The sequence below is a fragment of the Chelonoidis abingdonii genome, chromosome 1 (assembly GCF_003597395.2).
Source record: "Chelonoidis abingdonii isolate Lonesome George chromosome 1, CheloAbing_2.0, whole genome shotgun sequence".
Lineage (NCBI taxonomy): Eukaryota > Metazoa > Chordata > Testudines > Testudinidae > Chelonoidis > Chelonoidis abingdonii.
Window position 1 is genome coordinate 231,031,750 of NC_133769.1, and position 15,148 is coordinate 231,046,897.

General features: G+C 40.1%; 1 protein-coding gene across 1 annotated transcript in view; it reads right to left on the reverse strand.

The window, feature by feature from the left end:
* SYAP1 (synapse associated protein 1) overlaps window positions 1-15,148 on the reverse strand; it is a 38,847-nt gene that overhangs the window by 18,364 nt on the left and 5,335 nt on the right. The window contains exons 2-5 of the mRNA XM_032774311.2: window positions 14,816-14,934; window positions 8,684-8,750; window positions 6,484-6,557; window positions 6,007-6,146 (exon numbers count right to left, since the gene is read on the reverse strand). Of these exons, the coding sequence (XP_032630202.2) occupies window positions 6,007-6,146; window positions 6,484-6,557; window positions 8,684-8,750; window positions 14,816-14,934 (400 nt within the window). The remainder of the gene's footprint in view (window positions 1-6,006; window positions 6,147-6,483; window positions 6,558-8,683; window positions 8,751-14,815; window positions 14,935-15,148) is intronic.

Genomic DNA, 15,148 nt, shown 5'->3' on the forward strand with positions numbered 1-15,148 from the left:
CCCCCCCCTTGTTCTGTTGATGTTAGAACATTGCAGACATGTTGCTTCTGTCATTATGCGTACATGTTGATTCCCGATTAGTGGGAGGAAAACTCAGCATTCGTAAATAGGGAGGTCTCGGATATAATTATGGTGGGAGATATGACCCTCTACGGTGAGTGCGCGGTTTCATCATCACGTGGTGAGTCTGGAAAGAGACTCCAGATCTCGGGGCTGTCCACCATTGACAGAGCCCGTTGACCTTTGTAGTGAGTGGACGTTTTGGTTTGTAAACCGTGGCCAACCAGGCTTGGAAGCACCTCATGTGGAGGCGTTGATTCTGGACACGAAAGTGCATGAGGCCATGTGCCCCAGTAGTTGGAGGGCAGTTTCGGGCGGCGACCCGAGGACTGCTGCGAAGCTCGTAGCCAGGAGTTTTATAGTATGGAAACGGTTCGGGTGGAAGGGTATGCTCGGGTCAGGTTGTGGAGTCGATGGCTTGCACCTATGAAAGTCAGGCGTTGGGTAGGACTAATGTGGATTTGGTTCTCGTTTATTTGCAGGGCCCAGGATTGGAAGCACTCGATTGTATCTTTGTGAAGCGGAGAGCTTCGGTGCGTGAGGAGGCTTGAGAAGGAGTTGTCCAGGTAGGAAAAATATTATAACCCCTGTTTTCTGGAGGAATATATGCCGTACTACAGCTTAGGGTTGGAGAAAACCGGTTGGCAGTGGGACAGGCCCAAATGGCAGAACTCTGTTTGGTAATGTGTGGGAGCCAAGGATAAACGGAGAATGAAACGTCAGTGGCCTGGGTTGGATAGTGACGTGAAATAGGCGTTCTAGTTAGGTCGGGGCTGAAAAACCAATCGCCCTGTTCCAGTGCTGGAATTATTTGGTGGTGAGGTAACCATCTTTGACCTTTGTTTCTTGATGAAATTGTTGAGATCTCCCGAGGTCGAGGATCGGTCGCCATCTCCTGTTTTTTTCTGTGGTCAAGAATATGGGGAGTAGACCCCTTCCCTTGTGGCATTCGGGTACGAGCTCTAATACACCCAGGTTGGAAGAAGGGTTGTACTTCTTGCAGGAGGTCTGTGTGGCCTCATTAGAGTTGTCCTGAAGAGGGAAGGGAGGGTGGGAGGGCAAGGAGAGGAAGGGGATGGATCCCGTTGTAATTGACCTCTAGGACCCACTTCAGTTGGTATTTCGGCCATTGTGTAAGAATGTTTGTAGACGGTGATGTCCAAAATAGTTGTAGCACGTACCTTGCCACTGAAACAGGGGCGACGTTCCGAGGACCTCGACCCAAAGGTTCAAATTTGCTTATTATTTTTGAGGAGGTTGGGGCATCCCGGAAGACGTGGTGTTACGACGCCGCTGGTATTCTGGACCTCTGGGCGTTGGGTGTTGTTTTGATGATCCTGAGCTCTCGGGAAATGTGAGTATATGAGGCGGTAGCGCGACGGTGGTAAGGTTGGTATCCTTGTACTGTCTCCTTTCTGACTTGTTAGGGTCTGGATACCTAAGGGATCTCAGTGTTGCATTCATGATCCTTCATGGAGTGCAGCACCTCATTAGTGGTGGCAGCAAAAGGTTTATCACCATCAAAAGGGAGATCCTCTATGTTTGCCTGAACCTCGCTGAGGAAAGAGAGAAGGAGGAAAGCCAGGAACCTTCCGTCGCATCTGACAACCCAGGTAGCGGTAGGACCTTGTCTGTCGTATTGCTGATCAGAGACCGCTTGCAGAGCCATCCGCGATATCGATCTCGCACCTCGCAGAACTAAAGCTGTTACTCTCGTGTATTTTCGTTGTGCAGTGAAGTGTCATATAAAATTATAACCCTTAGATTTATAGTTTCTATGGTCGTACTTTGCCATGAATTGCGCGGATTAATTGGCAAATTGCGAAATTGAGATGTTGGAGAGCATAACCCTGTACGGACCAGCAGTTAAGCGTGATGCATCGTCTTCGATGTTAGGGTTGCGGATAAGGTGGAGTATTGCTGATTTTGTTCCTCTGATTCGCTGCATCCATACAAAGAGTCTGCGCCAGGATGTAAAAAAAGAATTCAGAAGCCCTTGAGGAATGAAGTATTTTCTCGGTCTGCCTTTTGCAGGTCGCTGGATTGTGGCTGGAGTCTGCCAATGGATTAGCAGGTTCTAGAGGGCTGAGTTAATTGGCAAGCTAGCGGATGACAAAGATGTTTGCAGATGTCAGTTACGTTCTTGTTCGTTTGTCGCGGACCCCCAAATGAGATTCTGACGCTCATGGCCACCCGTTGTTAAAGATTGGAAATGATCCAAAATACATCAGATCGGCAGGGGAGGGGAAGGGAAGAACGCCTCACTCATGTGTTGACTCGGTTGGCAAATCAGGTAGTATTGGTAGAAGTTGGAGTTAATGAGTTCTGTATGGATGTGCTGGCGGTGCGCAAGGCGTCATATGTCGTGGAGTGTGGCGTTAGAGCGAGTTAGGGAGATGCGTGCTGCATGATGGGAAAGATGTCACGGCCAATGCGGAGTGCAGTGGTGAGGAAAAGGCTTAGTGTGGATGGCATTCCAGGGAATTCACACACAGAGCGGGGATTTGCGATTGGTGTGGGCGTTTTTCCTATGTCCGTGGAGGACAGGGTGCTGGGGTGAATGCAGTTTCTGCCAGTGGCACTCAGCTGTGGTTTCAGGACTCCTCCTCCTCGAGGAACGCTGTTCAGAACTGGTCATTCGATATAGGGAGCCATCCCCAAGAAATGGTGACTTGCCAACATGGGTGACACTAGGAGGTCACTTGAATGGTGCATTGCAAAGGTGGGGCAGTCACAGGCGAAGCATGTAGAGCTCCTGTGAGGAGCCTGCTGTTACCGTGGTTTATTTGTCTTGGCATCCGTGCCACGAGCGGTAGAAGCGGTGCCACAGGAGCGTGCTATGAAGAGGCTGCGGTTGCCGCGACGCCTGAATGTAGGTGCCTGCATTCAGTGCGGTGCGAAGGTGCTACAATCGAGGCAGGCGCTGGAAGCTGTCGCCTCAGCACCGGGGCTTGCGCTGCCGCCGACAGCAACGGCGGGTTGAGCGCACGGCAGGGGTACCGGAGGAGCCCGGCTGTCAAACGTACTGAGGCGGGGAACACTGGTAATGAAACTGACGAGCTGACCGAGAGGGTTACCAGCGAAGCTTCCTGTTGCTTGTAAGTCTCTCTTTTGGCTGACTCTTTAGTTTTTTGAAGGTTAGAGCTGGGTCTGGAGGCAGAGTCTGTGCCAGGGTCTGAGGTAGATTGCAGGGGATTTTTGAAGTAAAATAAAGCTTTTAATTTAACATCTCTGTTCTTCCAGCCCTGAGGTTAACTTATGCAGTGAGGGCATTTTTGAGGAATATGGGTCTCCCCAACATTTAACCACTTGGAGTGCCCTCCGAAAGAGGGATAGCGTCCTTACAAGAAGAGCAGCGCTTAAAACCTGTGGAGCCAGCATATTTTGAAGCGTCTGACAGAACAGAGAATTTTTTTTTTTTTTTTTTTAACTAGTAGGAAAAAGGTAGGTAACACTACACAGGTAAAACTAACAGAGGAAAACTAGCTAACTACAGGAATACTAAGATAAGGAAAGAAAATACTAAGGAGTCTGCTGAGCTCCGTCTCAAGCCGGGGGCGGTAGAGAAGGAACTGAGGGTACCGGCCGCGCATGCTCTCTAGTAACACTCTCAGAATGAGTGACAGGTTCTAAGCATGCGTGGCCGGTAGGAGTACTGCTGCAAAAAATCTCCGATCGAAGGCGCAGGGGCGCACCGACACCTGAAGTGGAGCATCCACAGGGACATTTCTTGAAGAAGAACTGGATTCTATCCCTGCCTCCACCAAAGAGCTGAGCACTCACAGCTGCAACTTACGTAAATGGGAGCTGTGCTTTGAACATATTCAGTGCTAAGTAATACTAAATATGCTGAAAAATCAGATCTAGATGTCTCAGACTGGGAACCTTGAATTAGTGGATACTTTTGATGTTTATCTCTGTGCCTCTGCCCTATTTTACACATGGGGATAAGAGCCACTAACCTCATAGGGGTATTGCAAAAATAAATGAATTAATGTTTGTGAAGCACTCTGATACCATAATGAAGACTACCACAGAAAAGTCAATCAGAAAAATTAATAATTCTGTCATCAGAGCAGGGTTTGAATAGTGTTCAATAACTAAGGAACAAGACCACACCACTGAGGAGGACAATGAGGAGAAAGCAAAATAATGAATAGCTAGCTGCTCATTAATTGAGCATTGCTCAACCTGTGCACTGAATGATGCAGGGATCCCAGGTGGGGGAAAAGAGAGACTTTTTCATTACATGATCACAAATTATTGTAATGTATTTTTACAAGGGGGCTCCTCTCTGTGTTGATTAGGCCTCAGTAGGAGTATTGTGTCCAATTCTGGGTGCCACATTTCAGGAAAGATGTGGACAAATTGGAGAAAGTCCAGAGAAGAGCAAGAAAATGATTAAAGATCTAGAACACATTACCTATGAGAGAAGCTTGAAAAAATTGGGTTTGTTTAGTCAGGAAAAGAGAAGACTGACATGGGACATAATAACAGTTTTAAAGTATATAAAAGGTTGTTACAAGAAGGAGAGAGCAAAATTGTTCTTCTTCACCATGGAGGATAGGACAAGAAGCAATGGACTTTAATTGCAGCAAGGGAGGTTTAGGTTGGACATTAGGAAAAGCTTCCTGTCAGGACAGTTAACCACTGGAATAAATTGCCTAGGGAGGTGGTAGAATTTCCATCATCAGATATTTTTAAGAGCAAGTTAGACAAACACCTGTCAGGGCTGGTCTAGATAATACTTAGTCCTGCCATGAGTGCAGGGGACTGGACTAGACAACTTCTCGAGGTTCCTTCTAGTTCTATGATTCTATAAATGTATGTTACACAGGCAACCTTAATTGTGGCATTTCCTAACTTTGGAGTGCTTGACTTAACAACTTTAATAATGTTATTTTAATGTACTTTGTGTGTGTGTGTAATTATGAACGATTCAAGCTAAACAAGCACAAGAACAATAATAAAAATGTCCACAATCTGGAATAACAAATCCTTCTATAAAATGAACTTTGGCTTTTGCTATTTTTATTGTCTACAGAAAAAAGTGAAAAGTCACATTCAAAGTAGTAAATTGATTAGAAGTCATCGTAGAGCCTTAATCTGGTGTAACCAGGAAAAATTGGTGCTTAAGTTGAGAGAAACAAGTATTTCACATTCTGCATGATTCCAAGCAAACAAAGAGTGTAAAACAAAGCTGGTTGTTAAAAAAACAAAAACAAAACAATAAGACAAAACTGAAGACAACACATGGAATGAGAGAGAATACCAAGAGCTATTCTGAAACTGCAAGGGAATCTTGATCATCTGTACTTTAAATAGCCTATGCCAAGCTATTTCACCTTTGTGGAAATAACTGAAAACATTAAGGAGAGTCAAGAGCCTAAAGCACCTAATAAAACAGGAAAAGAAGAACGACACAAAAGTGAACTTCTATTTGTTTATGACAATCTATAACTCCATAAGTGTTTTTTCTTCTCAAAGAAAAAAGTTTGAACAATTCAAATTTTACACTCAAGTAATAAATAACAGTCTAAGATGATAAAATCCAGAGATGGAAATTTAAAGTGGAGGAGTCTCTCTATTCAATTTAAGCACCTACTATATTAAAGAAATGGCTATAATTAAAAATACCTTGGGAAAAATAGGAATATTGTATTGTATTGACTAGATTTTTTTAAAAAAGTTTTAATACCAGTATTCCTTATTTATGGACCACCATATAATGCATGCTTATATTCATTCATAAAATTCCAAGTATGCAAGACAAGCTGTGTATAACTTGTATTTATTAAAAACAACATGTGCAGCAGAGGGATTCAAAAGGGAAAGCTGAGGGAGGCGGAGAGAGAGAAGATGAATAATTTAGGGAAGTTAAGATTATAAATTAAAAAGACAAATTAAGAGTGTGATAGTACACAAATATAATCAGAAATTGCTTACTGTTTAGGGACGAGATCAAATCTCATCCTGTTCAGCAGCTCATCTTCCTGTAGCATTACCATAGCTACGGGGTACATCTGCTCAAAGTCAAAGTTAAACTGAACACCTGCTGGCGGGTCACGCAGAAAGTTTCGTCTGTCCTTTGAAGAAAATACTATAGTTATTAACTGACATCAGAGGAATTATATCATGTTTGATCAGACCATCTCACTCCCTACATATTTGTTTAGCATCACAGCCATGTAACTTTTTGTTAAAGACAAAAATATAAACAGGAGGATACATTTTTCCATCTCTATTTTGGCCCAGAAGTTGCTTCAGGCATGTGACTGGTAATCAGACAAACACCGTGCGGTATCTAAATTTTGTATGCATATACACAATGTAGTCTATTTTTTTTGATAAATGATGAAATTACTGAAGGTATACATTTTAATCAAAACAAAAGGCAGCTTTAATAACAAACAAGCAACTTACTGCAGATAAGGCCAAGATTTGTTGTTGAATTGTTTCTTCTTCATTGCTATCTACCCAAGGAGGCACTGCTGCTTCTGTCATTAAAGAGGGGAAAATAATTCAAGTTTTATTATATTTAAAAACAAAAATATTCATATTAAGACAGAGCAACACACAATGCGAGAAAGACAGCTGAGCCCCGAGGAGTCCCTGTGTTACTGTCACCCAGCTGAAAAATTAAATGGAAACAGGACATCTTTGAAACAAATTGTTTCAGAACTGTGCTCACTTTGGTACATTAGTTTCATTTCTGTTTTTTTTTACAACTCATCTCAAGGAATAGCAGATGAGTTATGGAAATGAGTGTTTATTAGAGCTGGTAAAAAAAAAATTCAGCAAGAATAATTTGGTCATTTTTCAATCAACATTTTATTACTTCTTCCAAAATGTTCTAGGCCAGGATTACTGCAAATAGCTCAAACAATATAGCACTGTGGTGCATAATTGGCTGACCTGTACAACAGTCCTTTTGATAAAGAATGCTTCTTGTCAGTTTCCCATTAGAGATTTATCCTGAAAAGATATATTGTACAACCTATTCTCTGTTGAAAATAGCTGATGCACAATTATATGACAATATACATTCTAAAATACATGTTATAAGATTAATTTGACAAAAATATTTTAGAACAGATTTAAAAGATTATAGTTTAAATAGAAATGGTTATGGTTAGCATTCATAAATACAAATTGTGCTGATAAACTTTAACAATAGCTCATATTTCTGTTTTTGGAATAATACATAAATGAATCAATTTCCAAATACCCAAACTTTACTTTTTTTTTGTGCACTAGGGGGGATATAAAAAAAATTATATGCACCAAAAGAAGAGGGTGTATTTTATAATGCTTAATGCTAATTTACAGATTTACTTTAAAATGTTCAGAGAACTTCAAAGGGTAGTCCAAAAGTAAGTGTAAGTTTGGGAAGGCTACACTGTACTACTCATACATAAAGTAAAGATTAAATCTCTAGGTGTGAATATAAATGCATACTTAACTATGGAGTCACTCTGTGCGTCCATAGTATCTAATAATATATATTAACAACGGCAAACAGTATGACAAACCTCAGCATGATCCATTTGAAACCATCAACATATTCAAGGTTAAAAAGATCTATGTCAAACTGCAATATATTTTTCTATCCAGCAATACTTAATGACCTAAACAATGTAGGGACAAATTCTGCCTGTCTTACTCACAAAGAGTAAGATCACTGGGTCTGCTTATAATAGCAGCAGGTTTAAAACAAACATAAGGAAGTAATTCGCACAATCAACTTGTTTTCATGTGACATTGTAAAGGCGAAAAGTATAACTGTGTTCAAAAAAGAATTACGTAAGTTCATGAAGGACTTAGCCAAGATGGTCGGGATACAACCCCATGCTCTGGGTGTCCCTACATCTCTGACTGCCAGAAACTGTGACTGGAGAACAAGGGAGGGCTCACTTGATAATAACATTGTTCTTTTTATTCCCTCTGAAGCATCTGGTACTGGCCAGTGTTAGAAAACAGGATTCTGGGCTAGATGGACCATTAGTCTAACCTGATATAGCCATTTTTATCTAATTGTACATAGATGCATAACCCAAAAAGGATTTGGACCACAGATAATTTACAAACCTTAGAAAAGGCAATTCTCCCTGGAACTATAAGTAAAGCACCTCCCACAGAGAAACTAATGAAATGTTAGAATGGCACCCACATCTTATGTTATTCACTCCATAATATGTTACACTGCTAGTAAAGAGCCCAACTGACAGGCAATCAGAACGCCTGCCTCCTCACAAAATATAACAACCTGAAGTTCAAAATAAGTCACAAGAGATCAGTCCCACTGATTTTCAATTATTATAGTTAAATATGTTTGCTGAATTTAGTAGAAAATGCTGGATTAGCTGTATAGTTAACTTGTTTTAGCTAAGTTTCAACTAGTGATCCCTTGTCTCGTCCCAAAAATGCACTTACTGAAATCCTGATCTACAACTATTGTGCATCATACAGAATTTCCATGGGTCACCTTTTTTTGTCACAAAGATTTGATTAGGTTTAATATCTACTGAGACTGAGCTGAACTACGTAGCTTTCGTCAAAAGTTAGTGAAACATGTTAGTTATCTTTGGTAAAAGACCCACATTTAATAATAAATATTCAATACCTGACTTTTTGGTGTGCTTTTCTTGAACAAATTTCTCTTGTTCCTTCTGAAAGTCTCCAATAATTGTCTATAAGAAAACGTAATTTCACTTAAAGAATGAAAGGAAATGGAATATGTTACAGAGTTGTCTAATAACATTCAGAGAGTAAATAATTTGAAATACATTTCAGCTTAACATGACACTTTAGTTATACTTGAGACCTTACTCTTTGCAAGTTAGCTAAGCAAGAAGAGGTCATATTAAACTGTTCAGCCTCTTACCCTTTAACTGCACTCAAAACTCAGTTTTCTTTTTAAGAGCTGAAACTTGTGTGTATGGTACTCCAAAGTGATTTACCAACTTGAAAAATAAATGTCATGAAGGCATCAGTGTACTGTGTACATGCAATATGTTATTTTCTTATCCACTTAAGTACACACAATGCATAGATTCCCTGAATATCTACGTATTTAAATAAAGGTACTTGCTTTAAAAAGTATTATCCATTCAAACACACTCGGCTCATATTTTAAAAGAAGAGAGGGGAAATTAAATGCAGGGAATAACAACATCAAACACAATGTTGGAGTTAAGATTTTGCAAGTCACCAAATTCCCAAAGCAACCACTAGAATTTGGCAGAGAAATTGTGCTTACCTAATATAGAGTCATACTTCCACTCTGTAACATTTGAATAATTCCTTGATTACTAAAATTATTAATGTCCTGCATTAAATCTGGATAATCAAGAATTTACTGTACGGTAAATTAATTAATGCTAAAATTGAAAAAAAAATTGAGAAGTCTCACAGCAGAGCTAAGAGCGTGATTCATGCTCTGAGAAATGAACCTTACTATGAAAGACTTAAGGATTTCAATCTATTTAGTTTAGTCAAGAGATGGTTAAGAGGCAACTTGATCACAGTTTAAGTACCAACATAGAGAGAAGATATCCAACCCTAGCAGGCTGTTTAACTCTACCAGACAAAGACACAAAAAGTTTCAGTGGCAGGAAGCTGAAGTCAGAAAAATCTGAACCATTAATAAGATGCAAATTTTAATACTAAGGTTCTTAACTTATGGAACATATTACCAAGGGATGAGGTAAATTTTCCAGCACTTGCAGTCTTTAAATTATGCCTTTCTAAAAGATATGTTCTTGCTCATTCACCAACATTTGAGCTTGATGCAGATATCAACAGGAAAAATTCTATGGACTGTGTTACACAGATGGATCACAGTGGACCCTTCTCACCTTAAAAATCGATTGGTTTATGAATTTATTAACACCAGTAAATACATAGTACTTCATATGCTCAATGGGAAAAGTTCTGGATGCTGTGGGAACTAGATTTACTGTTTTTTCTGTGTAAAACTTCAGCCATAATTGGGAATTAATGTAATTGATTTAATGTATCCTCACAAGAAAATGGCACATTAGGCCTAGAAAACCAGCTTCTGAAGTCATTTGTGGATAATTTTCTAGAAAAGTTACTACCTTGAGGATATTAATAAGAGACCTCAAGTAATCTTTCTGATATGTTTTTCCTTTTTTTTGCAGCATTTACAATTGCAGATGTGTGCCAGAACTACATTAGTTCAGACTCCAACTTAGTGCACAAGGGCCACATTCCTACTCTCATGTGCATTCAACTCCTGAGATCAATGGTATCTGAAGACAGAATTTTCCATGTGAGGTTTTTATGGCAAGTTGCACTTTACTAGTAGATTTTGGAAGAAGGAATGACCATTTCTAACTCCAAATAAGACGAGATACACAGCTCTTTGAATTAAAAAAAAGTCATGGTTTGCTATACAACGACCCATACAATCTAAAAAGTTCTGATTCTCAACTCCCAGCAGTACTAAAAAGGCAGGTTGGATAGCTGCCTTTTCTCTTCACAGTCAAATAAGTTCAAGGTTACAGACAGGTCCCCAGCCAGTGACTCAGCTAAATTCACAAAAAGGCTTCCATCCCTCAAAACACTCCAGCCTTGGGGCCAAAGTGAATCTCGCTGACTGTTTGAGGTGTGAATCGACTTTTAAATTAAAGACGCAAATAACTTTAGTTGTTTTTATCTTGAAATGTGAATGCACATAAGTATAAGGAGCAGGGAGGGTTATCATACACAGATGTAGGACAGGGGTAGGCAACCTATGGCACGTGTGCCGAAGGTGGCAAGTGAGCGGATTTTCAGTGGCACTCACACTGCCTGTGTCCTGGCCACCAGTCCGGGGGGGCTCTGCATTTTAATTTAATTTTAAATGAAGCTTCTTAAATATTTTGAAAGCTTATTTATTTTACATACAACAACAGTTTAGTTATATATTATAGACTTATAGAAAGAGACCCTCTAAAAAGGTTAAAATGTATTACCGGAACGTGAAACCTTAAAATAGAGTGTCTAAATGAAGACTCGGCACACCGCTTCTAAAAGGCTGCCGACCCTGATGTAGGATTTCATTTTTACTGGCAGAGAAGAGGACAGGGAATTTCATCCTTTAGTCATAACATCTTCAAGCAGGGTAAGGAAGAAATCTAAGCTTTTAAAGGGGAGATATTGTTTCTTCAGTGCAATTGTTATCAATAGACCCACCATTAATTACAATGTTTCTTGACTCCATCTCCCCCCAGAATGAAGTAATTCACTATTGTATTTCTCAGTCTCTCCTCTCTTCATTTGTATTTTTAGAGTTTTTTCCTCTTCCTCCATCATTCCTTTATTTCTGTTAGGATCTGTAATTTTACTGAGAGTGTTACACAAGTTCTTACTGTATCTCTTACTCTCAAGTTATCCAGGCCCTGCACCATATGACCCCTCCTTGTGGGCCAGAGTTGGATGCTGCTCTATTAGTGAATCCAGTGGAGAAGCAAGGCACCAGGCAACAATGCAAGACATTTCCTGCCAACCCAAAACACTACACAGACCCACAGACCAAAGTATGCACTGCTTCAATCATTCCGAACAGTACTTTCCTCCTTTTGCTAGTCTCTCCATTTTCCAATTTGAATATATCTTTCCCCTTTCTAACACCCTTCTTCTTTTACTGCCCCACTCCCTCACTCCACACATTCTTGTGCCATTCTTATATATCATGCTTTCCAGATGGTACTTCCAAATACAGTACACCAGGCGCTGCTTCCAGCAGCTTCCATTGGTCTGGAGCAGCGATCTGTGGCCAGTGTGAGCTGCGATCGGCCGGACCTGCGGACGGGGCAGGTAAACACACCAGCCTGGCCCACCAGGGGCTTTCCCTACACAAGCGGCGACCCCTGTTTGAGAAACCCTGCAGTACACATTTTTATTTGAAAAAGGTTTATGACTTTTAAGTTCATGAATAGTAAAATATATCCCAGACAGTTCTCATGACATACCCAAGACTAAGCTTAATTGTTGCCTTAGCATCGAGTTCTACAGTCACAGTCAATGAAACGTCCTTCCATATAAGGGACAGAAACTATGGTATCTTCACAAAAGAATGAAACAAATATGTCCAGCATCATAGTGACAACATATTTTTCAAAAGGGCAGACAAACTTGCAAGAAGCCATTGGCAGACTACAATTAAAATAAAAACATTATTTCACAAAATAATTATGGAAGTAGTGTAAGAACACAATCAAGCTTACATATTCAGTACTGTAAGAAATGCTAGAAAATGATAGTATTTTCATTTACACTATAACAATACGTTACACAAATGGAAATGACAGAAGCACTGAAACAAGAAATATGAATGGAAGCCTGTACTTCTCATGCCCAAAAGACAAGACATAGCAATAGAAAACATTATAAAATTCTCATCATAGAGGGTAATACATAAAGAAAAACTGTAGTTAAAAATTTCAGAGCCCTTGCACACACAGACCAGAGAATAATTTAAAAGAAAATCTTAAATCATACAAATGTCAGAAAACAGACACAGATGTTCATGCCACCTGGGGTTTATGATCACAGCCAAGGCTTGAAGAAAAGATAACAGATTACGGTGTTTATTTTCCTATGCTGTAATCAGTGTCTATTTTCTTTGTTTCCTTGCATTATTTTCTCCACCCTGTTCCATAGTTCCTGTCCCTTTGTTACTCTGTTACAACAGAGAGTTCACCACATGCACCCACCTATATGTGACCATGCACAAAACTCAATCTCACTCTTTTCCCCAGGATTTGAAAAGTTTACTAGATGAGTAATATTATAGGTTGGGCTGGTACCACAGCCTATTATTAAGGATGACCACCACTGTTTTCAGTTTCTTATAATGTTGCCAAAATGTAGTTGTTCAGACTGTAGTTTCCATGATGGGTGTCTATCCCACATTCAATTTTTATGGAAAATTTCAACCAATATGGTCCAGCCATTTCCAACAATGTAGCTAAGGAAAAATACATTGTTGTGCCCTTGTTAAAAAATTCTGACAACCTTTTCTTTTCATTGGTGGCTGTTGTGTCGGGGATGTACCTTTTGCCATCCACGCAAAAAGCTGCTCAAATTTGGCCAACTTATAAACCTCTAAAAATGTTTAGTTTACACATGTTCAAAAGAGATTCAAATTATAGCATCTTAATTCCCCAAAGATTCCATCTGCACTGAGCTGGACTTTTCCTGAAATTGCAGCTCTGAGCTGCTAAGGACCATGCCAGGTCCAGGCACCTGAACTGAAAGCAAGAAGTCTGTTTGTAGTGTGCTCTCAATGATACCCCTGCCCATACATACTGGGCCCAGATAGCGTGGAGAAGGAAGCAGTCAAATTCAAATGCAGAGGGGACAAGAGCCAGACATGCAGGGAAGGCAAAGGGAATAGATTGGGACAAGTAGTCTGGGGAAAGCAGAGGGAAGACAGAAACGTGAGACTGGGGGCAGCTGAAAGGAAGGATGAGGGGAGATAGCTCTGATGCAAAGCTGGGATGCAAGTGGAGAACTAGAATTGGTTGGACAAAGACAGGTAGAAGGAGGTGGGACACAGATTGGATGAGAAGCCTGGAGAGGGAAATTGGAACTGACAGACAACTAAAGGGTGGATTAGGGGAGAAAGATTAGATGATGAGCTGGTAGGGGGTGGGAACTGGTTGGGCTAGGATCCTGGAGACAAGGAGCCAGAACGATGTGGGGCTGAAGCTCGGATTTGTTGGGCAAGAAGACTGGAATGAGAAGCCTGAGGAGTGGAGACTGGGATTGGCTATGTGAGGAGAGTGAGACAGGGATGAAAAGCCAAGGGTGGAGAAAAGACAGGACTGTGACACAGACAGGATGGAGGTGATGGGACAGTAGGGGTTCAAGGCTGGGGGAATGGGCAGAAGAGTCTGTGCCTCCTGCACCTGGAACGGAACCCAAGATTTGAGTCTCACCATTACCTGTAGAGTCAGCAAATATCTATAAAACCCACTAGAAGAGTGTCCCAAGCCATCCCCCTGTAATGCACAGAGGACAGCACCTACTATTGCTACCAGTTACTCTGTTAGCTCAAATGGAAGAGGCCTATGTGGTGGATCTAAAGGTTCCAACCCTGTTGGTGAACCACATAGATGGCAATATGATGCCACAGGATGGAATCTGTTTTTCAGTTTGCTTTTTTAAAATAAACTAGTTATATTAAAAGAATATTAAGGTTGCAAAGTCCAGCACTCAAAAGTTAAGAAATGTCAGAATTAAGGTTGCTTGTGTGCAGTAAATAAGGCCTAGGGCCACACACTGAACGATGAGGAGAAAACAAAAGTTTGAGTAGCTGCTTATTAAGTGAGCATCGCCCAATGAAGTAACAGTTTTTTGTAATATTTATATAAATTAACCAGTCATGTTTATATTGTAATGCTTTGATTGTTTTAATGTTTTTATTATGTATTAACTATCTTACAGTTAAGATTACTATAGTGATTACATTTTTGTGTGAGAGATTTTCATTAACAGTTTTTCTTGAAATGCCCATTCTGTATAAACACTTCAGTCAGATAAAACAAACTTTGTTTAACTATTTATTCCAGAAATGTGTGAAATCAGCCCTAAAAATCTGCAATTTTAAAACTGGTTTTGGGGGTTTGTTTAAGGAAGAACATTTTGGAGGCCCACACAGTCTATACAGATGCATACGAATAGCATTTGAAGTAAAGCAGATACTGCGAGTACATTACAGATCAGTTTCACATAATGAAAATACCTTATCAATGATGGTATCAATTTTCCCTTCTTCTACGGACTTCTTTATATTTTGTGCTGTTTCAGCAACCGATTCAGATATCTTTTTTGTAGCAGCAGTTGCAAAATTGAAGAGATAATCTTTCAGAAATGAAAAGAGATTAGAGTTTTAAATATTTTGTTATATTGAATTCTTTAATTATATTTTCTTCTCTCCTTGTACATTTTTAGACACCTAATCTGAAAGCAATGTTTATAACAAAAGTTCTAAAACAGAATTGCTTAAACTGGCTTCTTCGTACTCCAGAAGGCCTCTTTGGAGGTGAACTATATATTTCTATCCTTTTCAAAATTC